Below are 27,780 nucleotides of genomic sequence, written 5' to 3' on the forward strand. Positions count from 1 at the left end.
CTCCTCCAGCTTCTTCCCACCTTCCAGAAACATGCATGTTCGGTTAATTGGTCACTCGGGGAGTGAGTGTGAACTCATTTGTGTCTGTGATGGACTGGCAGCCTTCCCAGGGTATACCCTGAACGAACATGGAGCAGGTAAAGGTCACGAGGTGATTACTTTGCCTCGCTCCATTGGTTCTGTATGGAGTGTATTTATTTCTGACTTCTGTACCATTAAGCCTGATTCTTACTCGGCGCAACCGCGCAACTGTTCTGGCTCGAGAACCATTAATGACGTCATTGAAAGCGCCAGCCCCTTCACAGTTCCTTCAGCTCATAAGTGCAGTTTGCGCCGAGTATGCGTCACATTTGCAGTTCTCTCCAGACCAGCGGGCGTCACTGTTGAGGAAACAAGCTGAAGAACCGGACGAAGAAAAGCATACGAAGAAAGCATACACAATGCCACCTGTGGTGTCACGTCAGCAGAGGCTGGCACATCTGATGCGGATGCGGAATGAATTTACTCTGGGTGTAGAACTGTATATGTATCTCAGAGCTAAGCGGCTGCGGCAAAAACAGAAGAGAAGGTGGAATGTTCGTCCTTTGCAACAAGACGAACTTTGTCAAACGTTGTCAAACGTTGTCCTTTGTCAAACGTTGTCCCAGTGTAACTTCATAGACGTGTCGTACAGATGTTTGTAGAGGCGCACCCTCTCGGTCACCGCGGTCTCTGCAGTGTTCATGTTTCATTTCTCTTGGTCAGCTGTTTCCGGTTGAGCTCGCGCGAAGTCAGAAAAAAAGTTGTGTGCGCGCCCTTGCGACACGCGAGGATTTTTTAGCTTGCGACGGGGGGCGTGGCGGAATTTTGGGTCACGTGACCGTTTGCGCCATTTGCGACCAGCTAGTAAGAATGGGTCAAAGCGAGGTTGCGCCGAGTAAGAATCAGGCTTTAGGGTTCATAGGTCCAAACATCTGTGAAATACACCCAGTGTGCTCCTTCTTTTACTGGTTTGTGGGATCCATGTTGGAAAGTGATCTATTAAACACAGTTCATCAGTAATCACTTGGAGGATGCACTGTGAAGTAAAACAAGCGCACCCACATCTGGCATTCTGTGAGCTGTGGTGATTCACAGCAGTCCAAGAGGGAAAAGTGACAATTAAAGAGATGTTTGAGAAGCACAGAAGAGGGGCTCAGGCTGGACCATGGGACACGAATAACACAGAATCACACACTGGGGACGGAATTAGAGTGAGGACTGAGTTTTAAAGAGCAGCAAAAAAAATGTGAAGATAAAAATGAGGACAGTTATTTTCCCTATATTTAACTGAGTTCATATCCACTGGACTGTCCTGTTCCTCCTGTACGCTACAAACAAGTGAAAACTAACTGCAGACTAAGGGAAACACGCTGCTTTGCCTCGGACAAACTGATGATCGGTGTGCAGTGACATGGTTCTGCAGCTCAAACGTACTCATTTCTATAAAGTAAAAACCATGCCGCCTGAAATTATTATGGTGAAAAACATTTGCTCAGTGCTTTTTTTTCCTTTTCTATTCAATAATCTGATCTGATGGTTCTTCTGAACTGCTGATCATAAACCCAGTCCCTGTGTGGACTAATCTGCGAGTGTCAGAGAGCAGGCTTGTTTTCACACACTGCTCTCCTCACACAGTGCTCTCCTCACACAGTGCTCTCCTCACAGTGCTCTCCTCACACAGTGCTCTCCTCACACAGTGCTCTCCTCACACAGTGCTCTCCTCACAGTGCTCTCCTCACACAGTGCTCTCCTCACACAGTGCTCTCCTCACAGTGCTCTCCTCACAGTGCTCTCCTCACACTGCTCTCCTCACAGTGCTCTCCTCACAGTGCTCTCCTCACACTGCTCTCCTCACACTGCTCTCCTCACACTGCTCTCCTCACAGTGCTCTCCTCACACAGTGCTCTCCTCACACAGTGCTCTCCTCACAGTGCTCTCCTCACAGTGCTCTCCTCACACAGTGCTCTCCTCACACAGTGCTCTCCTCACAGTGCTCTCCTCACAGTGCTCTCCTCACACAGTGCTCTCCTCACAGTGCTCTCCTCACAGTGCTCTCCTCACAGTGCTCTCCTCACACAGTGCTCTCCTCACAGTGCTCTCCTCACACAGTGCTCTCCTCACACAGTGCTCTCCTCACACAGTGCTCTCCTCACAGTGCTCTCCTCACACAGTGCTCTCCTCACAGTGCTCTCCTCACAGTGCTCTCCTCACACAGTGCTCTCCTCACACAGTGCTCTCCTCACAGTGCTCTCCTCACAGTGCTCTCCTCACACAGTGCTCTCCTCACAGTGCTCTCCTCACAGTGCTCTCCTCACAGTGCTCTCCTCACACAGTGCTCTCCTCACAGTGCTCTCCTCACAGTGCTCTCCTCACACAGTGCTCTCCTCACACAGTGCTCTCCTCACAGTGCTCTCCTCACAGTGCTCTCCTCACACAGTGCTCTCCTCACAGTGCTCTCCTCACACAGTGCTCTCCTCACACAGTGCTCTCCTCACAGTGCTCTCCTCACAGTGCTCTCCTCACAGTGCTCTCCTCACAGTGCTCTCCTCACACAGTGCTCTCCTCACAGTGCTCTCCTCACACAGTGCTCTCCTCACACAGTGCTCTCCTCACAGTGCTCTCCTCACAGTGCTCTCCTCACACTGCCTCAATTTCACGGTTTTCCTGACAGTCTAATTTCCTCTCAGCTGATTCACTTCTTACAACACGCTGTGTAGCCTGCCTGAAAACACAGCCAATCACACCTTTATGCAGATTAGACCTGGTGAGATGAAGAAAACGATTCAGATTTTTTCTTTGTTGATTGATCTCAATCTTGACCACAAAAGAGAATTGCATTAGACTGTTGTTGTGCATGTCTAAGGCCATTTTTAAGATAAACACTGCTCAAAAAATAAAGGGAACACTAAAATAACACATCCTAGATAATAAATGAATTAAATATTCCAGTTGAAAATCGTTATTCATCACATAGTGGAATGCGTTGAGAACAAAATAACATAAAAATGATCAATGTGAATCAGAATTATTATCCCATGGAGCTCTGGATTTGGAATCCTACTCAAAATAAAAGTGGAAAATCACATCACACAGTGCTCTCCTCACAGTGCTCTCCTCACACAGTGCTCTCCTCACACAGTGCTCTCCTCACAGTGCTCTCCTCACAGTGCTCTCCTCACAGTGCTCTCCTCACACAGTGCTCTCCTCACACAGTGCTCTCCTCACAGTGCTCTCCTCACACAGTGCTCTCCTCACACAGTGCTCTCCTCACACAGTGCTCTCCTCACAGTGCTCTCCTCACAGTGCTCTCCTCACACAGTGCTCTCCTCACACAGTGCTCTCCTCACACAGTGCTCTCCTCACAGTGCTCTCCTCACAGTGCTCTCCTCACACAGTGCTCTCCTCACACAGTGCTCTCCTCACAGTGCTCTCCTCACACAGTGCTCTCCTCACACAGTGCTCTCCTCACAGTGCTCTCCTCACAGTGCTCTCCTCACAGTGCTCTCCTCACAGTGCTCTCCTCACAGTGCTCTCCTCACACTGCCTCAATTTCACGGTTTTCCTGACAGTCTAATTTCCTCTCAGCTGATTCACTTCTTACAACACGCTGTGTAGCCTGCCTGAAAACACAGCCAATCACACCTTTATGCAGATTAGACCTGGTGAGATGAAGAAAACGATTCAGATTTTTTCTTTGTTGATTGATCTCAATCTTGACCACAAAAGAGAATTGCATTAGACTGTTGTTGTGCATGTCTAAGGCCATTTTTAAGATAAACACTGCTCAAAAAATAAAGGGAACACTAAAATAACACATCCTAGATAATAAATGAATTAAATATTCCAGTTGAAAATCGTTATTCATCACATAGTGGAATGCGTTGAGAACAAAATAACATAAAAATGATCAATGTGAATCAGAATTATTATCCCATGGAGCTCTGGATTTGGAATCCTACTCAAAATAAAAGTGGAAAATCACATCACAGTCTAAATGGGGCTCAGCAGTGTGTATGGCCTCCACCCGCCTGTCTCCTGGTGTACCGGCCTGTCTCCTGGTGTACCGGCCTGTCCCCTGGTGTACTGGCCTGTCTCCTGGGGTACTGGCCTGTCTCCTGGGGTACTGGCCTGTCTCCTGGTGTACCGGCCTGTCTCCTGGGGTACTGGCCTGTCTCCTGGGGTACTGGCCTGTCTCCTGGGGTACTGGCCTGTCTCCTGGTGTACCGGCCTGTCTCCTGGGGTACTGTCCTGTCTCCTGGTGTACCGGCCTGTCTCCTGGTGTACCGGCCTGTCTCCTGGGGTACTGGCCTGTCTCCTGGGGTACTGGCCTGTCTCCTGATGTACCGGCCTGTCTCCTGGTGTGCTGGCCTGTCTCCTGGTGTACTGGCCTGTCCCCTGGTGTGCCGGCCTGTCTCCTGGGGTACCGGCCTGTCCCCTGGTGTGCCGGCCTGTCTCCTGGTGTACCGGCCTGTCCCCTGGTGTGCCGGCCTGTCTCCTGGGGTACCGGCCTGTCTCCTGGTGTACCGGCCCGTCTCCTGGTGTACCGGCCCGTCTCCTGGTGTACCGGCCCGTCTCCTGGTGTAGCGGCCTGTCCCCTGGTGTGCTGGCCCGTCTCCTGGGGTACCAGCCCGTCTCCTGGGGTACCGGCCTGTCTCCTGGTGTGCTGGCCTGTCTCCTGGTGTACCGGCCTGTCCCCTGGTGTGCCGGCCTGTCTCCTGGGGTACCGGCCTGTCTCCTGGTGTACCGGCCCGTCTCCTGGTGTACCGGCCCGTCTCCTGGTGTACCGGCCCGTCTCCTGGTGTACCGGCCTGTCTCCTGTACCTCGTTTCGACCGACGCGGTGCCGGTGCTGGTGCCGTGCCGGTGCCGGGCCCAGCACCGGTTCTATGCTTTTCGACCAATACACGACTGGTGCCGGTGCCCAAAAAACTCGGCACCGTCGGCTCCGCAAAGTTGCTGGGCCAGAGTTGAGCACCACAAACGTCACTGGCTGTTGCTACAGCAACCACACCACAGATTCTATCATCACCACAGCAACATCGTAAACAAACCCAGCAACAAAATGGCTAGCGCTACTAGAGAAAAAAGCACGATAACGGTCCGTGGAGGAGACAAATGCATTAATTGGAATTTGGGCATCAACGGAAATTCAAGACAAATTAGAGGGGGCAGTTAGAAAGGGGAAGATATACGAGGAAATTAGGGGAGAATTGGCTGGGGTGGGCTACCACCGAACAGTGGACCAAATAACGAACAAATTAAAAAAAATCAAAAAGGAATACCGTGACCACAAGGCAGAGATGGCCAGAAGGTGCGGGGAGGGTGAAAATAAGAAGTGGCATCAATGTTACGCTTCTCGATAATATTTTGGGACGCAGACCAGCTAACCGCCTGGAGGGAGCCCTGAACTCCAGGGTGGCCGCAAACGATCACACAGCTGGAGCTACTAGTTCTACTGCTACTGCTACCGAGCTGTTGGAGGCGATGTGTGACCAATACGTCAATGGTACGTGTACGTTTTTGTGTTTGTGTGAGATGCTTGTTAAGTTTAATGTATTCATATTTATGACGTGCAGGTCATTGTGCCTGATTTGGCCGTGTAGCTAGCAACTATTGCTGTAACCACTTGTTATTGCCTTGCACAACGTTTTGATTGAGGAACAGACACTGTGGCTAGTGGTTTTCCCGAGTCATTGAACTGAAATACAAAGTTGAATTGTAATTGTGATATCCTACCATGTAGCAATTGGCTTCATGGCATTTACTCCCCATCACTCATAAAACTATTGTACATGTCTTCAGTCCGTAGCTTGATCTCTTATTCTGTCTCTGTTGTATGTTCCCAATATGTGTAGCACTAGAAAGGTAGCTCCCCCTAGAGGCATTTTACTATTAATGTTTAGACTTGACATTTAGTCTACCAGTTGTGTTTTTCTGTCTCTTCTCGTCAGAAGATGCAGATGATTTGGAGCCCCCCTGTGATGAAGAGCCACCATCTGAACCAGCTGCACCAGCGCACAATGAATCTAGGAAGGGTGAGGAGCCTTCTGACTATCTTGTGTTTTTCTTAAGTCACACTGTGAATTTTGCTCATTTGGTCTTTCTAACTAAGCCATAGCCTGTCTACCCTGTCTGGCATATTCAGTAGGCTACCATGAATGCTTTACAAGAATGTAGGCCTACGTCTGACAAAAAAAGGAAAGCGATGATGAGCAAACTGAAATGAAGATTATTATTATTATTATTATTATTATTATTATTATTATTATCTTCCGTAGGAAAAAGGAAATCTCAGCAAGAGGAACTGTTGGACAGTATGGAACGGATGGAGGAAAGAAGAGATAGAATCTTTTTGGAGCAGACCCGCCAGTTTAATGAGGCTTTTCTAAACCGGATGGACACATCAAGTTCAGCTCTCATCAGTTTACTAGGTCGTATTGTGACCGTCATTGAAAAAGAACAGTAAACACACACACACTCGCACGCACACACACACACTCGCGCACCCACACACACACTCGCGCACCCACACACAATCACTATTTATACAATGTATTTATATAATATTTAAACAACTACTGTAATAACTTCTGTAATATAAATTATAATATATAAATTTTTTGAACAATTATAAATATTTCTATGAGTGTATGTTTCTCAGTCATTTCCAGTGAAGTAGCGTATTAATGTGGCTCTCACATCCGCTCCCTCTTGCTCCCCACGTTCAGGTATAACACAAAGGGGAGGTTGTGTCTGTCTCTCTGAAATGTCTTCAGGACACCAGTCTCCATTCTCCTCACACATGTTGTGCAATACACAGCATGTCAGCACCATTTTCTTCACCATGTCTAATTTACAGTCATTGCGCTTCATAAGGCATCTCCTCCTACCTTTGAGACGCCCAAAGGTTGTTTCAATTACTGACCGTGCCCTACTTATTCTATAGTTGAATGTTTTTTGCTCCTCTGTCAGTCGACCAGTGTCTGAAAATGGCTTCATCAGCCATCTCTGTAATGGGTAAGCTGGGTCTCCAATTATGTAATGTCCTATGCCATGTCCTGCAATATTTTGGATGTCTGAATTAAAAATCTGCCCATCCCCTATTCTCTTCCACAAATCCGATTGTTTCAATATTCTCGAATCATGCACACTTCCCGGAAACCCCACACACACATCCCAAAATTGCCCTTTCCCATTTACAGCCCCTTGCAACACTATTGAATGAAAGTGTTTCCTGTTGAAATAGTCAGTGGCATACTCCTCTGGTGCAATTATGGGTATGTGGCTCCCATCGATAGCACCCACACATTGAGGAACACCCCATCTCTCCTTGAAAAAGGCAGCCATTTCAACAAATGTCTCTGCATCTGGTGAAGGCAAGTGGAGTGGAAGCAGGACATTGATCACTGCCTCACAAAAGTCCCTTAAAGAGTTATACACTGTGCTTATTCACACTCCAAACAGGTGGCTGATGGTCCGGTACTCGCCGTTGGTGGCCAGCTTCCACAGTGCCATGCCAACTCTTTTTCGGACAGGGATGCATAGTCTAAAATTTGTGTCCATCCTGCCAATTGTGGGTCCGAGACGACGGCACATGTAGTCAAATGTCTCTGGAGAGACCCTGAAATTCATCATGAAATGAGTGCGGTTGAATGTCGGCACAATTTCATCCCACCAATTTGTTGTGCGTGGATGTCTCCAAACCACAGGAGACACTCGTTGTCTCCGGAGCCACAGCATCTAGTAACAGATAAATAGGTCTATATAATACATCCACCACTTACAAAACGGGTGATTGTAATAGTGTTGTAGGTGCCAGGTAGGCTACTTTCAATCCAGAAAAGTCATTTCAGTTATATGTAGTGAACCCCCCATTTTTGTCTTTTTGGTTATTCCCTTATTCTCATTCTCTGTCTTTTTGTTGTCCTGTTAGGAGTTGTGTGTGTTTTTAACTTAATCGTGCAGTTGCACGTTGTTACCAGAAGATGGCAGAAGACCATAGAAAGAGCTGAGTAGCCAGTAACTGAGGTCACGTGACCAAAACGAAACCTAAGAGATTGTTATGAACTGAAGGCAGAAGTTGAAATGTACCGGAGCTGTATTTTCTGTGAGGAATGTAATAAAACAACGAACCCTCGAAATCAAAGCACACGTGAACATTTTTCGTTAAGTGTGCAAAATATACAAGGAGTTTTATTTGTCATATGCATTGAATTACAAATTAATTAGGTTGTCTCATCTGGTAAGCTGCCAGACACTTTTCTTGATTGAAAGTAGGACACCCACTAGGACCTATCGGAATTCATAGAACACGTACCCGACGTCTAGCGGACAATCTTCTCCTGCTATGCAGCCTGTTAAAGGCTGATTCATACTCGGCGCAAACGTGCAACTGTTCTGGCTCGAGAACCATTAATGACGTCATCGAAAGCGCCAGCCCCTTCACAGTTCCTTCAGCTCATAAGCGCAGTTTGCGCCGAGAATGCGTCACATTTGCAGTTCTCTCCAGACCAGCGTGCGTCACTGTTGAGGAAACAAGCTGAAAAGCATATGAAGAAAGCATACACAATGCCACCTGTGGTCTCACGTCAGCAGAGGCTGGCACATCTGATGAGGAATGAATTTACTCTGGGTGTAGAACTGTATATGTATCTCAGAGCTAAGCGGCTGCGGCAAAAACAGAAGAGAAGGTGGAATGTTCGTCCTTTGCAACAAGACGAACTTTGTCAAACGTTGTCCCAGTGTAACTTCATAGACGTGTCGTACAGATGTTTGTAGAGGCGCACCCTCTCAGTCACCGCGGTCTCTGCAGTGTTCATGTTTTCTTTTTCTTGGTCAGCTGTTTCCGGTGGAGCGCGCGGAAAGTCAGAAAAAAAGTTGTGTGCGCGCCCTTGCGCCGCGCGAGGATTTTCTAGCTTGCGACGGGGGGCGTGGCGGAATTTTGGGACACGTGACCGTTTGCGCCATTTGCGACCAGCTAGTATGAGCGAGGTTGCGCCGAGTATGAATCAGCCTTAAGTGTGGTTAGACGCAACCACCCTTCATTTTGAACTTGAATAAATGCTTTTATAATGCTGACCAGCAAAACAAGACAAACGTTTCGGGGCGCCATGGTGGATGATCTGAGGTTGTGCTACCATGGTAACATTATTGCGCTTCACTACCCTAAATTCTAGATCGGTTCGCGCTCGTAAAATTCTACTCAGTACTGAACCCTATGGAAATGCGTGCTGGTGCTGGAGCCGGTGCCGGGCCGAGGCCAGTTCGGCACCGGCTCCAGCACCAGCACCAGCACGGCCCTGGTCGAAAAGCAGTACTGGTGTACTGGCCTGTAGAAGTGTAAGTCTTAGTATTCATGTACTTAGTCTTTTGTTTTTCTTTATACTTTTCAGTATAGGCCAAGTATAATTCACTATATTATTCTTAAGTATATTAAGTATACTAGTAGTTCACTTGACTAAACTACTTTTTGCTCAGGGGTAAGGTGCAGCTCTGCCACACTGCTGCACCGTGCAGCAACATGTCTGCACATCTGGCTGCACATCTGGCTGCACCGCTGCAGAGACCTCTGTGCCCTGAACGCACTAAACTTCAAATTCACCATGACCTCTACAAAGTCTTTGTAATTTTAACCACGGGTTACTCCGCGCTAGACAGCAACACTTATCTGAAATGATTAATAAGAACATCAACAACACTCATGCTCTGTTTGCTATGGTTAATAAGCTGATAACCCCCCAAAACAGATAGTTTCAGAACTCTGTTCCACAGAAAAATGCAATGAATTTGCTTGTTTTTTCAATGAAAAAATCAAATCTATAAGGCTAAATATCAACATAAATCAGCAAAATAATAAAATGACGCAAACCTTAAAACCACCTAGGAATCAATCAACTATGATGTCAGAATTCAATACAGTTGACCAAAAAACCATAGAAGAAACAGTCCAGCATCTTAAACCATCAACATCCTGTCTTGACACAATGCCATCTGACTTCTTTAAAACTATTGTAAGCTCTGTCCAAACAGATTTGCAGCAAATAATAAACTGCTCACTTCAATCAGGCACGTTTCCTAAACCCTTAAAAGTAGCTGCCATCAAGCCACTCCTAAAAAAGAGAACATTGGATGCTTCCATTTTAACCAACTACAGACCCATCTCAAATCTTCCTTTTATAGCCAAGATTGTTGAGAAAGTGTTTTTTAATCAACTCAGTAACTTCTTGAACTCCAGTGTCCTTGACAAATTTCAGTCAGGCTTCCGACCTCACCACAGTACAGAAACGGCTCTTATTAAAGTGTTAAATGACATAAGGTTGAACACTGACTCAGGCAAGGTGTCAGTTCTGGTATTGTTGGATCTCAGTGCTGCATTTGACACTGTGGACCACAGTATACTGCTGAACAGGTTGGAAACCTGGGCAGGACTCAGCGGGACAGTCCTAGAATGGTTCAGGTCCTACTTGGAGGAGCGGAGTTATTTTGTGACTATTGGAAGTAATCAATCTGATCGAGTTGCTATGACATGTGGAGTTCCTCAGGGGTCAGTTCTTGGACCCCTTCTGTTCACCCTATACATGCTGCCTCTGGGTCAAATTCTGAAGAACTCTAAAGTCAACTACCACAGCTATGCAGATGACACACAGATATATCTCGCACTGTCTCCAGATGACTGCAGTCCTATAGAGTCATTGTGCGACTGCTTAGAGCAAGTCAAAAAGTGGATGAACCAAAATTTCCTTCAGTTAAATCAAGAAAAAACTGAGGTCATTGTGTTTGGCAACAAAGAGAAGAGGTTTGCTGTCAGTAAACATCTTGAGTCACTGTCTCTAGAAACTAAAGACCAAGTCCGGAACCTCGGCTTGCTGATAGACTCAGACCTGACCTTCAACAATCATATCATATCAGTCACCAAATCAGCCTTTTATCAACTTAAGAACATATCCAGAATTAAGGGTTTCTTCATGTCCCAAACAGATCAGGAGAAGCTGATTCATGCTTTCATCTCCAGCAGACTTGACTACTGTAACGGTCTTCTGACTGGACTCCCCCAAAAGAGTCTCAAACAGCTGCAGCTCATTCAGAACGCTGCAGCCCGAGTTTTAACCAGAACAAAGAGATCACATCACATCACCCCAGTTCTCAAGTCTTTACATCGGCTCCCGGTCAGATACAGAATAGATTTTAAAGTTCTGCTGCTCGTCTACAAATCACGGAATGGTTTAGGTCCAGAATACAGGAATGACATGCTGGTAGAGTATAAACCCAGCAGAGCTCTGAGATCTGCTGACTCAGGTCAGATAGTGGAGTCCAGAGTTCAAACTAGAAACGGTGAAGCAGCTTTTAGCTGTTATGCTGCACACAACTGGAACAAACTACCAGTAGAACTGAAATCAGCCACAACTGTAAGCACTTGTAAATCCAGCTTAAAAACATTTCTCTTTCGGTGTGCTTATGGTTGAGTTTATATTTTTCTTTTTCCCCTCTTCTTTGATTGCTTTAATTTTTATTCTATTTTTTCTTTTTTTTCTTTAAATTGCTTGTTTTTATGCTGCTTTATGCTGTTCTTTTAAATGCCTTGTCTTTATGTAAAGCACATTGAGTTGCCTGTGGTATGAAATGCGCTATATAAATAAAGATGCCTTGCCTTGCCTTGCCTTGATGGGTATTAATGAAGATGACCTTCATCTAGAGGTTGTGACTGGAACCTTTCGGAAACATTGCGGTTACATTGTGAGGGATGACTGTACTGGTTACTGGGTACACTGGTAAAACTGAACTGCATAATCGAGTTGAAATTTCTTTGTGTGTAATCTGACTACTTTTACTTCTGTAAAGTGGAATCAGAAAGACAGAAAGAGTAAAGCCTGTCAAACATGTGGAATCAATGGAGGAAAGCGCCGTTAACGTTCAACAAGTTTTTCTGAGAAGAAATAAGTCGAATGCTTGAGGCTCGTTTCCAGAGATCTGGTTGCTTGTTTTTCTCACGAGATCTGGCAACACTGACCACTTCCTGTTCCCAGACTTTCGCAGCCATGATGGTGGGTCCCAGTCTGTCCTCTGCCCTCAGTGTTTTCCTATCTTTCTGTTGTCACCTGAGTGCTGGGGCACGGTCGGCCATGCTGTTGTAATGCTTTAGATGTGGGGTGTCTGTGAACTAATGGCTCCGTGTTTCTGTCTCTGCAGCAGGAAGGGCTGGATGACGGTCCCGACTTCCTTTCCGAGGAGGACCGGGGGGTGAGTGCATTCCGCTTGTCTTTGTACCCGTGAATCTGTTTGCCTGTCTGCATGTGGACCCAGCCGTCCGCTTCGGTTCAGGGTTCGGTTCTGTATGGCTAAGCAAAAGCAGTGAGTTAGCGTTGGCTTTTTTTTCCACTCTGGTTAGCCGTCCTAGCTAATGTTAGCTTCATGCTAAATGGTAGTTAGCATCTCAGCTTTAGTCAGACTGGGTTCCCGGCCCAGAGTCCAACTGAGCCAACTGGAATCAGCCACAGGCCGTTAGCTTCCACGGCTAACGGTTAGCCGTTAGGTTGATGTGACAACCCGCTGTGCCGGTCAGTTTCCCATCACCAGGAGCTGCTGTTTGAGCCCTCCGGTCGCCATCAGCCTGTCACATGACCCACATACACCCAGTCCCTATGTGTGTGTTTCTTTCGATCATTCCGTAGAAGTGCGGCCTTATGTGTTCTCACATTTTGTCACACGCTGGGATTTCACGGATACTTTTTTCATCTTGGAGGCAAAGTAAACTGTTGCAATGAAAAAAAAAAATACTGAAAGATGAGAACAAAAGGCATCGTGTTGGCCTTTTCCCAGTCATCCTAACATCTGCAGCTATCTCCTGTGTTCATGTTCAGGGTGAGCTGATTGTTTCCACAGCAGGCCACACAACGGGCTCCTGGCTCTTGGTCCTCAGCCCCCTGAACCCTGCGGGGTCACAAACCGGGATCCAGGGGGTTGTGGAGACCTCCAGCTGTATTTTCTGGAGCTTCTCACACAGCAGTGCAGGCTGAATTGAGTTAATTGTGAGCTATACACTGTGATTTCAGCCATCTCATAAAGTGATGTGCCATGACATCATGTCTGATATGTGCACTCGAACTGGAAGTTGAATCAGCCGACAGACAGAAAAATGCCCACCCTGTTCACTATATTCACTGGCTTGCTTCTCACTTAGAAGTTGTCATTCCTGCACTGTGAGCTTCCACGCTGCACCTGTCTATGAGTGGCCATGGTCTGAGGTGGAGGACACATCATGCAGACCAGACTTCTGATGCCAGAGCTCAACCACACTCTTCAAGTTTGGCTTGGTTTTCATGTGGTGGTGTTGCATTGATCAACACATCGTTTCATGCTGGTTAGTAGACGTTGATCATAGTGGTAGATGCCCTGCAGGATGATTACCCTAAAGGCACTAGCATGGTTGACGCGTCTGTCGATTTTTGTAACTTGGCGGCGCCACCAACGAAAAACCGGATGGACCCATGTGAGACCAGGCTCAGTCAGGAGGTGCGTTTGTACAGGCAGCTGTACGAAACTGCAGTGAAACAGCACAGGGAGCACGTAAACTCCCAAAACTGGTGGACAGAGATTGGCAGAACTTTGGGGAAAGAGGGAGAGTTCTGTAAGAATGTGTGGAAGAAGCTACAGGACAGATACGTGAAGGCAAAGAAGAGGGCAGAGACTCTGGTGTGCCGGGGGTTTCAAACCTTCACCTCTATTAACTGAATTAAAAAATTAAAATGATCCGAATACTGCAGCAGTATCATTAATGACAGTGTTCCTGCTCTTCATTGTTTTCTTCTCGACTTTCTTCGCTGTAGAGTAGTTAGCGGTAACCTTAACGTAGCAGTGCCACCTCTGTGATGGAGAAAATTGCAACGACTGGCGCATTGATTTGTGCCACTATATATTGCGGGCACGAAATCATGACGTCATCAACACCGCTCGCGCTTACAGACGCGGCAACCATGCTAGAGCCTTAAATGGGTCTCTGGTTATCTTTGCTTCCAAGAACCTGGCAACTGTATGTGAACCTGTCTCATAAAAACGCCTCAGTTTTCAGCCAGCAGCAAGGAGCGAGTTGCAGTAGTCCAGGCGGGAGATGACAAGAGCCTGGATGAGCACCTGCGCTGCCTTGGTGAGGAAGGGGCGAATCCTCCGGATGTTGTAGAGGAGGAATTGGCAGGAACGGGTCACTGATGCCATGTTTGCCCAGAACGACATTTGGTCACACCCAGACTCCTCGCAGTCCGAGCTGACGTCACCACGGCCAGATCTCTGAACGGGCAGCCCTTCCCTGGGAGAAACACCAGCTCAGTCTTGTCCAGGTTGAGCTTAAGGTGGTGCATCCACATCCACCCCGAGATGTCTGCCAGGCACGCAGCAATGCCTCCACTTGGGTGTCAGAAGGGGGAAAAGACAGAATCAGCTGGGTGTCATCTGCATAGCAGTGGGAGTAAAAGTTATGGGAGTGGATAGAACCAAGAGATGATGTCTAGAGGGAGAAAAGAAGAGGACCCAAGACCGAACCCTGTGGAACCCCAGTGGTGAGCCTACGTGGCTTCGACACAGACCCTCTCAGTGTTACCTGGTAGGAGTCAGATGGGATGAGAACATGGAGAGTGCAGAGCCAGAGACCCCCATTCCCTCCAGGGTAGAGAGAAGGATGTGGTGGTGTACCAATAAGCACAGTGGAAAATAAGGGTTCAAGTGGATGCTAAGAGTTATGAACCTGATATATATCGATATTGACTGATATAAAAAATAAAAAAACACATCGCCCAGCCCTAACACCTCCAGATGAACAGTTCAGATCACCTTTTTTTCCAATAAAACTTGCTTACTTGTCCTCTGAGTATACGAGAGGATTAAAAGCATTTCACTCCACAAAGATCATGTTTGGGCTGCAGATTCCGAGGTTTTCAGCCATTTAGGCTCGTAGCCATTCTTTTCTTCTATACTGATGGAATGTGCACGGAGCCAAAGGCCCCTGGACAAGATGTTTTTAAGCGGAGATGAACACATGTCATTAGAATGAGAGGAAACAGGTTTCATTGTTAGCGTATCAGCTGTTGACTGTCACTTTGATGCAAACAGGTTGATGTCAGTCAGCTTTCATAGTCTGTCCTCTGAAAACTGGAAGTGATGGATTATGGGATATGTGGTGTCTGTCGCCCTCCTGCAGCCACGGGCAGTCAATGTGGATCTGGAGATGGATGCTACGCTACAAGTCGACATCTCTGACGCTCTGAGTGAGAGAGACAAGGTCAAATTTACTGTCCACACCAAGGTGAGATAGCCTTCAGTTTCCCAGCTGCACTGTGCCAAAGCGGTCCTGGAGTTGTGTTGGAATGCATGATGTGCTTCATACTTTCAGAGCACGCTCACCAACTTCAAACAGAACGAGTTCTCTGTGGTCCGACAGCACGAAGAGTTCATCTGGCTGCACGACTCGTTTGTTGAAAATGAAGACTATGCAGGATACATCGTAAGAGCCACACACACTCAGTGCTGTTATTTCCTGTCAACCATTTAAAGAGAAAATGTTCACTTATTTCTCTCCTTTTCCTGAAACATGTGCTTTTTGAAAAAATAACAGGCAGTAACAGTGCAGCAGCTGCTTTTCTTCCATGTTCAAGTGGACCGTTTTAGGGCGTGCAGTGACTGCTGGACCCAGTGCTGCCTCTGTTGACCTCATTTAATAACCCTTGGAGCATGTTTTTTACAGTAAATCTTTTGTAATTTCGACCACGTACCAAGCTGATGAGCATCCTCATTCTCAGATGCTCTCCGACTTTTGGACCGTTGCTAGCTGCTGCTTCCTCTTTAAGCTCAGTCTCATCAGGAGGCGTGTGTTGAGCTGCTGAAGTTGTTAAAACGCACCGCAGAGTGGAGCAGCTGCAGCCTGGTTCAGAACACCACTGAGATTATTCCTCCATCACACATCAGCTCCATGACCATTCATGTTTTTAGTAGCTAACATTAATAACTGTTGCTTCTGTGGCCTATATGCCCCAGTTGTTATCCATGTTGCACTGAGGGTACGTTCAGTAACAAATGTGAAACTAAATCCTGAACTTCCCACTGAGCATTATTAGCTCATTTATTTCTACATGAACTATAGAATTAATGATGGGATTTGGGATTTTGAAAATGAAAGGGGATGAACCAAAGCTGGTGGCGCTGTTGTGTTTGTGTAGATTCCTCCAGCCCCTCCTAGACCCGACTTTGATGCATCCAGAGAGAAGCTGCAGAAGCTGGGGGAGGGAGAAGGATCCATGACCAAGGAGGAGTTCACCAAGATGAAGCAGGAGCTGGAGGCGTGAGTCAACATCACAACTGGTTCTCAGGTAGCTGGTGAAGCACCGCGCTGACTGTGGTGTGTTATCCTTCAGAGAGTACCTGGCCATCTTTAAGAAGACCGTCGCCATGCATGAGGTCTTCCTGTGTCGTGTGGCTGCTCACCCTGTCCTCAGGAAAGACCTCAACTTCCACGTCTTCCTGGAGTACAACCAGGATGTGAGTGTCGGCTCTCGCATTTATCAGGCGCTGCACAACTACTTTGGATTAAGCTTAAAAAAGAACAAAGTGCTTTCTGCAGCTCAGCTTAAAACACCTGTCATCAGGTGGATAGGCAGGTCAGGTGAGGAGGCACGACGGCACAAACTCAAGTGGAGAGGAAAGTATTGGTCATTTAGAAATGAAAGGTTAAATGTTTATGTAATTAAAGCATATGGCCACCTAACCAACTCACTGTGTAAACCCAGAACCAATGGAGTGGCATCTCCACTTCCCATCACTGTCATGCCAAAAAATGTTGGAAATGATGAGTCGGTTGTAGGGGTGGGCGATATGGAAAAAATGTTGTATCACGATTTTTTTGCATAAAATCACGATTCTGATTTTTTTATCACGATCTTCCATCCAAAAAAAAAAAAAGACCAATTACAGTAGAGTTAAGTCGACATGCTGAACCACAGAAGAGCTAAGGAGTAAAAGAAAGAATTTGGCAATCAACACATTATAATTCAACTGTAACCCAATTCAAGATGAAAAATAATGATCTAATTAATGACATCTGACACAGTGAGAGTGAAGCAACCGGAAATAGAAAAACGAACCACTGATGACGACTTGACTCCACCTCATGATGCCATTTAGCAACAGATGAGCAACGCTGCATGTTCATTTACTGCAGCCACAGTCACGCACTGCCATCACCAGAGCGCCCTAAAGGAATACTTTCCAACTGTGTAATGTTTGTCACGCTCGCGGTGCATCCCTTTTCTCTTGCACCGTAGTTAGCTTACGAGCTAGCGGTTTCCTCATCCGACCCGAGAGTGCTGCTGCTGGCCGTGAGTTTCTCCCGTGCGCCGCTATGGATGTGCTGTGGATGGTGCCGCTGCTGCTGTTCCCATTCCTGATGTGGACCAGCAGCAGTGGGTTAGGGTAGAAGAAAACCCGAACCAATTCCAAATTACAGAGGGGGATTTCCTCTTCTTCACCAGCTCGTCGGCTTGGCTTTCAGCCATGGCTGTCCATGCGTTTTCTAAGTTTTTACAAACACAACATGGAGGCGTGTAAGAAAGTGTCACGACGCACAGTTCACTATGATTGGTCAGTTAGGTTAAGGACGCCCTACGTCTGCCGCATCGGCGGGAACCAGCATTACAAAAAAAAAAACAAAAAAAAAAAAAAAAAACATTGCGCTGATTGGCAAAGGCGATCTATACGGTTTCTCTAATTTGGTAGATCGCCTGCGATTCTCCACTCTTCCTCGCCAGTCACGATTTTATATCGTCAGATAAAAAGACTCCCTCAGAATATCTGCTCCATCTTTTTCATCTCATCTTTTGGAATGTGACCTCCTATTTGATTTTAGTACTTATGAAAATGCCAAATAAATGTATATAGTTCAGAAAATCCCCGGATCTAATGGAAGGGTGGGACAACATTGAACCCGTAGTTGAGGTTTTGCTCAGCTGTTGTATGCTGGAGTTGTAAAAAGTGGCTGCAGGTTATCATGTAGTCTTCATGGGCCACAGATGGAGAGCCTTGTGATGGCAGACAGGAGAAATGATCAAAGGATGTCTGAGCACCTTCTGTCAGTCTGCTGCTGGGAGTGACCTCAGATGGGTTGTCTCTTACAGCTGAGTGTACGAGGGAAGAACAAGAAGGAGAAGTTGGAGGATTTCTTTAAGAACGTTGTGAAGTCTGCAGACGGTGTCCTGGTGGCCGGAGTCAAGGTGAGAACACCAAAGCCTTCAGAGTTCAGAGCCTCCGGCTGAGCTGAATGATCCCATATCTGCTTTCTTTGTCTGTTTCAGGATGTGGATGATTTCTTTGAGCACGAGAAGACATTTCTGTTAGAATACCACAACAGAGTCAAAGATGCTTCGGCCAAATGTGACAGAATGATCCGCTCGCACAAAAGTAAGAACAAAGCACGCAGAACATTCCATTTTGGAGTTTTCCAAATGTAGAAGTTTTCCCGGTAGTGGGGGAAGTCTTGGATGAAATCTTCCGTTCACACATGAACCTGTGACGCTCCTCCTCCTTCCTGTGGAAGATGCACTGATAGCCAGATGCAGAGAGTCAGCTCAGATGAAACGGGCTGGTTATTGGTGTTAGACTGATTGATCGTCATCTCCGCAGTGGTTAATTGCCTGGATGTTCGGTTTCACATGAATACTGTGCATCGGCAGGCGTGTGATGCATCGGCAGGCGTGTGATGCATCGGCAGGCGTGTGATGCATCGGCAGGCGTGTGATGCATCGGCAGGCGTGTGATGCATCGGCAGGCGTGTGATGCATCGGCAGGCGTGTGATGCATCGGCAGGCGTGTGATGCATCGGCAGGCGTGTGATGCATCGGCAGGCGTGTGATGCATGGGCAGGCGTGTGATGCGATGCATGGGCAGGCGTGTGATGCGATGCATGGGCAGGCGTGTGATGCGATGCATGGGCAGGCGTGTGATGCGATGCATGGGCAGGCGTGTGATGCGATGCATGGGCAGGCGTGTGATGCGATGCATGGGCAGGCGTGTGATGCGATGCATGGGCAGGCGTGTGATGCGATGCATGGGCAGGCGTGTGATGCGATGCATGGGCAGGCGTGTGATGCGATGCATCAGATTCTGTTCGGCCATGTGAGCACTAAGGTGGCTGGTGCTATAACTGCGAACATCAGGCACACCCACATCACAATGCTGTGATCTCACCACCTTCTAATTATTCTTACCTTTACCTGAGCCAACAGTCCTCCCAGGTTTACAGCACACACTAAATGTACATGCTGTGGTTTTGTTAACCCCTGGATGATTGTGTTAAACTCTGTGATATCTCTGTTTGTTTCTGACGGTTTAGATGCTGCAGATGACATGAACAGAATCGCCTCATCACTCTACACGTTAGGAACTCAGGACTCCACAGACCTCTGCAAGTATGGACCAACAAAACGCTTCAAAAGATCCAACACATTCAGTTTGGAGTATTCCACCTCAGCCGGGTCTGACTGCTTTGTTCACACCTTAAGACCCATTACTTGTGGTGATGCATGCAGGGTCCCCCCTCCAACAGATGCACCCTTCAGCGCAGTCGTCTCTGTAGCCCCTTTCACACTGCCGAATAACCCGCGTTTAATCCGCGAATTTAGCGTGTCCGCTGTTGCGTTCACACTGCCGACCCGGGCTGCCGCGTCAACTCGACTCGCCTTTCGACCCGCGTCGGACCCTAGTCTTTTTGCCGAGCCGAGTTTGGTGTGAACGCAATCGACCCGGGTCGGACGTGGGCGTGGCGTGACGTGAGGAGTTTAAAAGACAGAATGGACAGCTGATTCAGAACAACAGCGACAGGTGAGGACAAGTTTCACTCTGTTTTAGCCTACATCAAGTTGGAGACATTTTTTAAAATGGCCAACTGGGGAGACAAGGAGGTCCGCGAGCTCCTCAGCCTCCGAGCAGAGGACGTTATTTACCGCCACATTTCGGGGACTATAGTGCTCTTGTATTCTCCGCATATGTTCTTCGGCGGCATCCCACGTTGTAACCATCCACACCCCGTAAAATAACATCTACATAAACTACACATACAATTGCAAAAACCCTACCTCCGACGCATGGCTTGTGCCTGCGTCATTGTACACGCCCAGCATTTTATGTGTTTCGTGTGACGCTCTGCCACTAGGCAACGCCCCCTGAACTCGGCTTCAGGCGACACGGGTCACCAACACACCAAGCGTTCACATTGCTCGACGCGGGTCGAAGGTGCAATTTGGACCCGCTAAGGTAGCGGGTCGCAGTGTGAAAGGGGCTTCTGTTCCTACAACCTTCCCCTTGCTTAGAACGTTTTTGCTGGTTATTTTTCTTATCCAGGTATAAGTCGTATACAGTTCTGAGGAGGCTAACAACCCAAATTTGACATCAGGAATTGAATAAATGAACAAATGGCTTTTGGTGTGAGTGTAAACATGCCAACAGCCTCTTTGTTGATTTGTTGCCTGTTTCTTCCTTTGAAGGTTTTTCCTGAAGGTGTCAGAGCTGTTTGAGAAAACTAGGGTATGTGTTTCTTCAGAGCTGATTAACTATGCTGACAGGCTGGTTCCTGTACCTTTGGTCACATTCTACGTGTGAAGCTTCCATCTGCTAACTCTTTCTTTATTGTTATTAAAGAAAATTGAAGCCCGGGTAGCAGCAGATGAAGATCTAAAGCTGGCTGATCTGCTAAAGTATTACCTGAGAGAGTCGCAGGCTGCAAAGGTCTGACTGATCCAGGCAGTTAAAAGTCAACATTTGATTAAATGGTTTGGTGAAATATTGATTTGTGTTTCTGACTCCCCACAGGACTTGTTGTACCGAAGGAGCCGGTCTCTGGTGGACTATGAGAATGCTAACAAAGCTCTGGATAAAGCGCGAGCTAAAAACAGAGACGTTCTGCAGGCTGAGACCAGCCAGCAGCTCTGCTGCCACAAGTTTGAGAAGATCTCAGAATCTGCCAAACAAGGTATGCACTCTGTTGCACAATGGAATGCCTTAAACTTCATTTATTCTTCAACATTAAGTCATTGCAGAGCCTGTATCGCAGTCATGTTCCCTCCATCTACAGTTGAGTGTCACCGTAGCCTGATTCACATCTCCCCAGAAATGCAACTAAACACGAGCGCCGCCATATGCTCTGTGTCGATCATACAAGGATCCGTGTGCATCTGAGGAGAAGAGGGCTGATCAGGGGGGCTGTTCATCATAGGATGTGACTCCATAACAGCTGTAGCTTTTGTTAACATGCAGCCTGCTCAGAGGAAGTTCGATTAGTTCAGTTTTATTTATATAGCGCCAAATCAAACCAAATGTCACCTCAAGGCACTTCAATAATACAATCCAATTCATTGTAATCATGATCCAATTAATTAAATTCTAAATAATCCAATTCATTCATACAGAGTCAATTCAAAAATAATTTCCTAGCTAAGGAAACCAGCAGATTGCACAGAAACTTGTCTTCAGTCCAATCTCCCGTCCTGAGCGTGCCTGAGGCGACTGGAGAGAAACGACTCCCTTTTAACAGGAAGAAACTTCTGGCAGAACCAGGAAGGGTGGCCATCCGCCTCCACCAGCTGGGGTTTGAGAAGACAGAAAAGAGGGGACAACAAACACTGTAACACCATCCAAAGGATACCTGTTGGAACAGGGAAACACGAGTTAATGACCACAATAATGTCAGATATACATAAAGAGAGTAAAGTGAAGATAGGTGTTACAGATGAGGCCCGCCAGCAGGCTGGGCCTATAGCAGCTTAAAGTGATAGTTCGGAGTAGATTCACCCTAGGGTCATTTGAACCGTGACATCCAGCCAAGTAGCCCAACCGAAGTTTTTTCGATCTTGGCTGAACATCAGCTGAGTTACTGAGTTATCCTGAATAGCTTAGTACAAGCCCTAATGGAACCTGGCAGTATCTCCAAAATTACCACACTAAAATCACATGCCATGACACCAAACTTACAAACTTACAAATGCATCGTTTTGTGAGTACAGACCATATTTGTACTACTGTAGAAGTTTGGTGTCATGGCATGTGATTTTAGTGTGGTAATTTTGGAGATACTGCCAGGTTCCATTAGCGCTTGTACTAAGCTATTCGGGATAACTCAGTAACTCAGCTGATGTTCAGCCAAGATCGAAAAAACTTCGGGTGGGCTACTTGGCTGGATGTCACGGTTCAAATGACCCTAGGGTGAATCTACTCCGAACTATCACTTTAACTATGGGATGTTTCAGGATCACCTGAGCCATCCCTAACTATAAGCTTTATCAGAAAGGAAAGTTTTAAGCCTGGTCTTAAAGGAAGAGAGGGTGTCTGCTTCCTGAAGCCAAACTGGCAGCTGGTTCCACAAGAGAGGGGCCTGATAACTGAAGGCTCTGCCTCCCATTCTATTTTTAGAAACTCTGGAAACCTCAAGTAAACCTGCAGTTTGGGAACGAAGTGCTCTGTTAGGAAAATATCTTACAATGAGATCTTTAAGATATGATGGAGCTCGGTCATTAAGAGCTTTATATGTAAGGAGAAGAATCTTAAATTCTATTCTGAATTTAACAGGGAGCCAATGAAGAGAAGCTAAAACTGGAGAAATATGATCTCTGCTGTTAGTTCTCATCAGAACTCTGGCTGCAGCATTTTGGATCAACTGAAGGCTTTTCAGAGAATATGTGGGACAGCCCAATAATAAAGAATTACAGCAGTCCAATCTTGAAGTAACAAATGCATGGACTGGTTTTTCTGCATCACTCTGAGACGAGATGTTCCTGATTTTAACAATATTACGACGATGAAAGAAGGCAGTCCTAGAAACCTGTTTTATATGTGAGTCAAATGATGAAGGTTCCTCACTGTAGAACCAGAAGCCAAGAAAATACCATCTAGAGCAGGGATGGGCAACTTCCATGATAAAGAGGGCACTATCATTGGAGGGCCAAATGACTACGCACTTCGAATAATTGGATATGAAAGACGCTACAAATGATTCTCAATAAGAACACATTTTATATGAATTTATATCTGTTTTCCATTGGTTTTCCTTTGAATTTGGTGAAGATATACTCTTCTTCCCATTTTGGCTGAAAATGTGATTTTCTCGGTCAAGTTTTCTCTTTTTGCCACTGCTAGTGGCCATGGCTCTTGACTTTCCTATTCGCTGTTGCGGAAAGCGGCCCGGGCCCCGCTATTGTTTGCGTATGGTGAGCCCTCTATCGGTCAACAGTATAATTACAATTTATTTTATTTATTTATTTATTTATTTATTTATTTATTTTTTAATTATTAAATTATTATTGATCTATTTGCGGGCCGTACTGAGTGAGGACGAGGGCCATATGCGGCCCCCAGGCTGCCAGTTGCCCAACCCTGATCTAGAGTAACTATATAACCAGACAGTTTCTCCCTGAAGCGCTCAGGTCCAAAGATCACGACTTCAGTTTGTCTGAATTTAGAAGCAGACAGTAATGACTGGGTGCTAACACTGAGAAGATGCTGACTTAAGCCTTCACACAGACAAATTTTTTTCCTTCTCGCTCTGACTATAACAGCTGTGTTCCTTTTGGTCTGTATATTTTTAATACTTTGGATTAGTTTAGGATTGCTCTGTTAATTTTGTGAGAATATGAGACCGTAGATCCATGATTGGGATTGGTCATCAGTTACCAACACTGCCCCATTAAGATGAACATACTCCTATCCAGAGTCTGAGAACTTGGTTTGATCCCCATGTGAGGACGCAGGTTATCTCAATTGTTATAGTTGGTAAGGTCAGACACACCCTGAGTATGTTGAACCTGCTCAGTAGTACATGCTGTTGGTTTCACATTCTAACAATTTGTTTCTCTTTTGTGCAGAGCTCATAGACTTCAAGACACGAAGAGTGGCAGCATTCAGGAAGAACCTGGTGGAGCTGGCAGAGCTAGAGCTCAAACATGCCAAGGTACTGAAGTCATAGTGTGACCTCCAAGTGTCAGGAGTAGCTCAGGGACAGCCTCATGTTGCATTCAGAGGAGCTCTATCAGAGCAGCCGTCTCTGAGCAGGCCCCCTCACACATTAGGGCAGCTCACCTGTACAGCATCAGGTGCATTCTCGTGTGACTTTGTCTGACTTGATGGCCATTGAGTGTAAAAAAACGTCTGCAGTCAAGTAGGTCACATGTTTTTCTATCATGAGTGTATCATGAGTGGCGGTCAAAACGTCAAAACACATGCAAGAAAGAAACGCGCTGCAAACTACAAAACACATGCAAGAAAGAAACGCGCTGCAAACTACAAAACACATGCGAGAGAAACGTGCTGCAAACTTCAAAACACATGCAAGAAAGAAACGCGCTGCAAACTTCAAAACACATGCAAGAGAGAAACGTGCTGCAAACTTCAAAACACATGCAAGAGAGAAACGTGCTGCAAACTTCAAAACACATGCAAGAGAGAAACGCGCTGCAAACTTCAAAACACATGCAAGAGAGAAACGTGCTGCAAACTTCAAAACACATGCAAGAGAGAAACGTGCTGCAAACTTCAAAACACATGCAAGAGAGAAACGTGCTGCAAGCTTCAAAACACGAGAGAAACGCGCTGCAAACTTCAAAACACATGCAAGAGAGAAACGTGCTGCAAACTTCAAAACACATGCAAGAAACGCGCTGCAAACTTCAAAACACATGCAAGAGAGAAACGCGCTGGAAACTTCAAAACCCATGCAAGAGAGAAACGCGTTGCAAACTTCAAAACCCATGCAAGAGAGAAACGCGCTGCAAACTTCAAAACACATGCAAGAGAGAAACGCGCTGGAAACTTCAAAACACATGCAAGAGAGAAACGCGTTGCAAACTTCAAAACACATGCAAGAGAGAAACGCGCTGGAAACTTCAAAACACATGCAAGAGAGAAACGTGCTGCAAACTTCAAAACACATGCAAGAGAGAAACGCGCTGCAAACTTCAAAACACATGAGAGAGAAACGCGCTGCAAACTTCAAAACACATGCAAGAGAGAAACGCGCTGCAAACTTCAAAACACATGAGAGAGAAACGCGCTGCAAACTACAAAACACATGCAAGAGAGAAACGTGCTGCAAACTTCAAAACACATGCAAGAGAGAAACGTGCTGCAAACTTCAAAACACATGCAAGAGAGAAACGCGCTGCAAACTACAAAACACATGAGAGAGAAACGCGCTGCAAACTACAAAACACATGCAAGAGAGAAACGTGCTGCAAACTTCAAAACACATGCAAGAGAGAAACGCGCTGCAAACTTCAAAACACATGAGAGAGAAACGCGCTGCAAACTTCAAAACACATGCAAGAGAGAAACGCGCTGCAAACTACAAAACACATGAGAGAGAAACGCGCTGCAAACTACAAAACACATGCAAGAGAGAAACACGCTGCAAACTTCAAAACACATGCAAGAGAGAAACGTGCTGCAAACTACAAAACACATGCAAGAGAGAAACGCGCTGCAAACTACAAAACACATGCAAGAAAGAAACGCGCTGCAAACTTCAAAACACATGCAAGAGAGAAACGTGCTGCAAACTACAAAACACATGCAAGAGAGAAACGTGCTGCAATCTTCAAAACACATGCAAGAGAGAAACGCACTGCAAACTTCAAAACACATGCAAGAGAGAAACGCGCTGCAAACTATAAAACACATGCAAGAGAGAAACGTGCTGCAAACTTCAAAACACATGAGAGAAACGCGCTGCAAACTTCAAAACACATGCAAGAGAGAAACGTGCTGCAATCTTCAAAACACATGCAAGAGAGAAACGCGCTGCAAACTATAAAACACATGCAAGAGAGAAACGCGCTGCAAACTATAAAACACATGCAAGAGAGAAACGCGCTGCAAACTATAAAACACATGCAAGAGAGAAACGCGCTGCAAACTTCAAAACACATGCAAGAGAGAAACGCGCTGCAAACTACAAAACACATGCAAGAGAGAAACGCGCTGCAAACTACAAAACACATGCAAGAGAGAAACGCGCTGCAAACTACAAAACACATGCCAGAGAGAAACGCGCTGCAAACTACAAAACACATGCAAGAGAGAAACTTGCGCAATGCTGGATCATGCACCGTCTCTGACCCTGCCTTCTCTCACTTCCAGGGAAACCTCCAGCTACTGCAGAGCTGTTTGGGCGTACTGAAAGGAAACACTTAAGTGTCCAACCCTGCCCACCGCCAGCTGGACACGCCCGTTGTGAGGTGGGGGCCAGTAAGGCTGGACGAACGATACTGAGAACTCTGGGCCAGAGAGAGAGAGACGGAGAGAGAGAGAGACAGCAAAGGGTTCCCAATTAACCGGAAGTCTGTTTTCTGCATCACCAACCAACTAAAGTTCTCTTCATTCTCCTAACTCTCTCCCTGTCTCTCTGAAGCACCCGCTCTAGTCTTGCTGGTTCAGAATTAGACCTGCATGACTGTACTTCCTACAGGTACCACAAAACCACCTGGCTCAGTTTGAAGCTTTTCTTTCTTTCTTAATCTCTCCCTCCTCCTTGAGTGACATTCATATGAAAGTCTTCTGAACATTATCTGGACTGGCTCTGTTGGACATTATTAACATGGTTAAATACTTTAGTTTTATTACTTTTCTGCAATCTCTGTGAAATCCATTCACTGTAAGAACTAAGGAACAAACCAGGTGATAGAGCTGGTGTGACGCATCAGATCCTCATTATGTGATATCAGCCTGGAGCAGAGTAGAAAGCAACCTATGAATGTCACTCACAGGAGCTGATGCGGATGGCAGCGCGTTGCATCTGCTCTAACGGGTCCACGTGTCCCTGCTGGTCACCACCCTCCCAGCCAACAATCCCATCATCTTTAATGACCTAATGCCAAGACATTCAAATCTTTTTTGTCTTTTAAGCAAATTCTAAAAAATATCAGTCCAGTTAGGAAACAGAAGCAAACTGCAAAGAGTACCAACTGGAAGCTGGATCTCATAAGCATTACCTGCTAATTCTGAAGTCTCATGTTAGGGACGTTTGTCCAGTTGCCAAGATTTAAAGGTTTAAGGCACTTAAAGGAAAAAGAACATCTTTGAATTAATGTAGAAAAATCTATCCAGTTTAACTTTCAGGACTCAGAAAACTGCTGGATTGCATGGAGGTGTTTTTCCGTAGAAGAAGTCTGTCCTTTCTGCGGCATCTGCCATCTCCTGTCGTCTGTCCTCATCTTCCTTCTCCTTCCTTCTTACTTTTGGTGGTGCTTGTTTTTCTGGGAATTGTTAAATGTATGCTGCTGCTGTGTGGTGGTGGAGGCCAGCCCTTGGTTCCTGTTCTCATTAAAATGTAATAAAATAGAAAAGCCTTGTACATGTTTGTATTAACTAATGAACGCTAATCATCACTGTCGCTTGGTTTTCTCTGATCAGCTTTGTCATTCCAGGTGGTGGAGCTTCAGTCTTTTTGCCTTAAAGTCAGTCAGTTGCTTCATTTGATTCATTGTTAACAAATAGAAGAAATCACAGTTTATGTCCCCATTCTGTTTTTTTTTAAACTGCACTGTATATGAATGTTTTTTCACTCGTACGTGACCAAAGCTTCCATTCCTGGTTCAAAATGAAGATGTGATTAAAAAGAAAAGGGGGGAGAAAGTGGCTGATGATAAAATTCACAACATTTTAGTTGTTAAAACTTCAGCAGGTCTGTAAACCACGCTGGTCACTCTGAGACTTAATAAAAATGTATGGACACTTTTCTTACAAA

The 27,780-nt window shown here is 46.1% G+C and overlaps 1 protein-coding gene across 2 annotated transcripts; it reads left to right on the forward strand.

The window, feature by feature from the left end:
- Positions 1-12,009: 12,009 nt before the first annotated feature.
- On the forward strand, positions 12,010-27,780 carry snx6 (sorting nexin 6). Of its 2 annotated transcripts, none has more exons than XM_075448360.1 (14): positions 12,010-12,061; positions 12,207-12,257; positions 15,208-15,312; positions 15,400-15,510; positions 16,223-16,344; positions 16,418-16,541; positions 18,173-18,268; positions 18,350-18,455; positions 19,387-19,462; positions 20,537-20,576; positions 20,691-20,777; positions 20,862-21,021; positions 23,906-23,991; positions 26,175-27,780. In XM_075448360.1, the coding sequence occupies exons 1-14, from the start codon at positions 12,056-12,058 to the stop codon at positions 26,226-26,228; spliced, it is 1,224 nt and encodes a 407-aa protein (XP_075304475.1). In that variant the 5' UTR covers positions 12,010-12,055; the 3' UTR covers positions 26,229-27,780. The 2 variants fall into 2 exon arrangements, with proteins under 2 accessions (XP_075304475.1, XP_075304476.1); XM_075448361.1 differs by having other exon boundaries at positions 12,038-12,061; positions 12,210-12,257.

The sequence above is a fragment of the Odontesthes bonariensis genome, chromosome 17 (genome assembly GCF_027942865.1).
Source record: "Odontesthes bonariensis isolate fOdoBon6 chromosome 17, fOdoBon6.hap1, whole genome shotgun sequence".
Classification (NCBI taxonomy): Eukaryota; Metazoa; Chordata; class Actinopteri; order Atheriniformes; family Atherinopsidae; genus Odontesthes; species Odontesthes bonariensis.

Excerpts from the sequence above, each read along its gene's own strand:
- snx6 (XM_075448360.1), top strand. Across the intron at positions 18,269-18,349 it reads TCCTGGTGGCCGGAGTCAAG|GATGTGGATGATTTCTTTGA; the intron begins GTGAGAACACCA and ends TGTCTGTTTCAG. Across the intron at positions 20,778-20,861 it reads GAGAGTCGCAGGCTGCAAAG|GACTTGTTGTACCGAAGGAG; the intron begins GTCTGACTGATC and ends GACTCCCCACAG.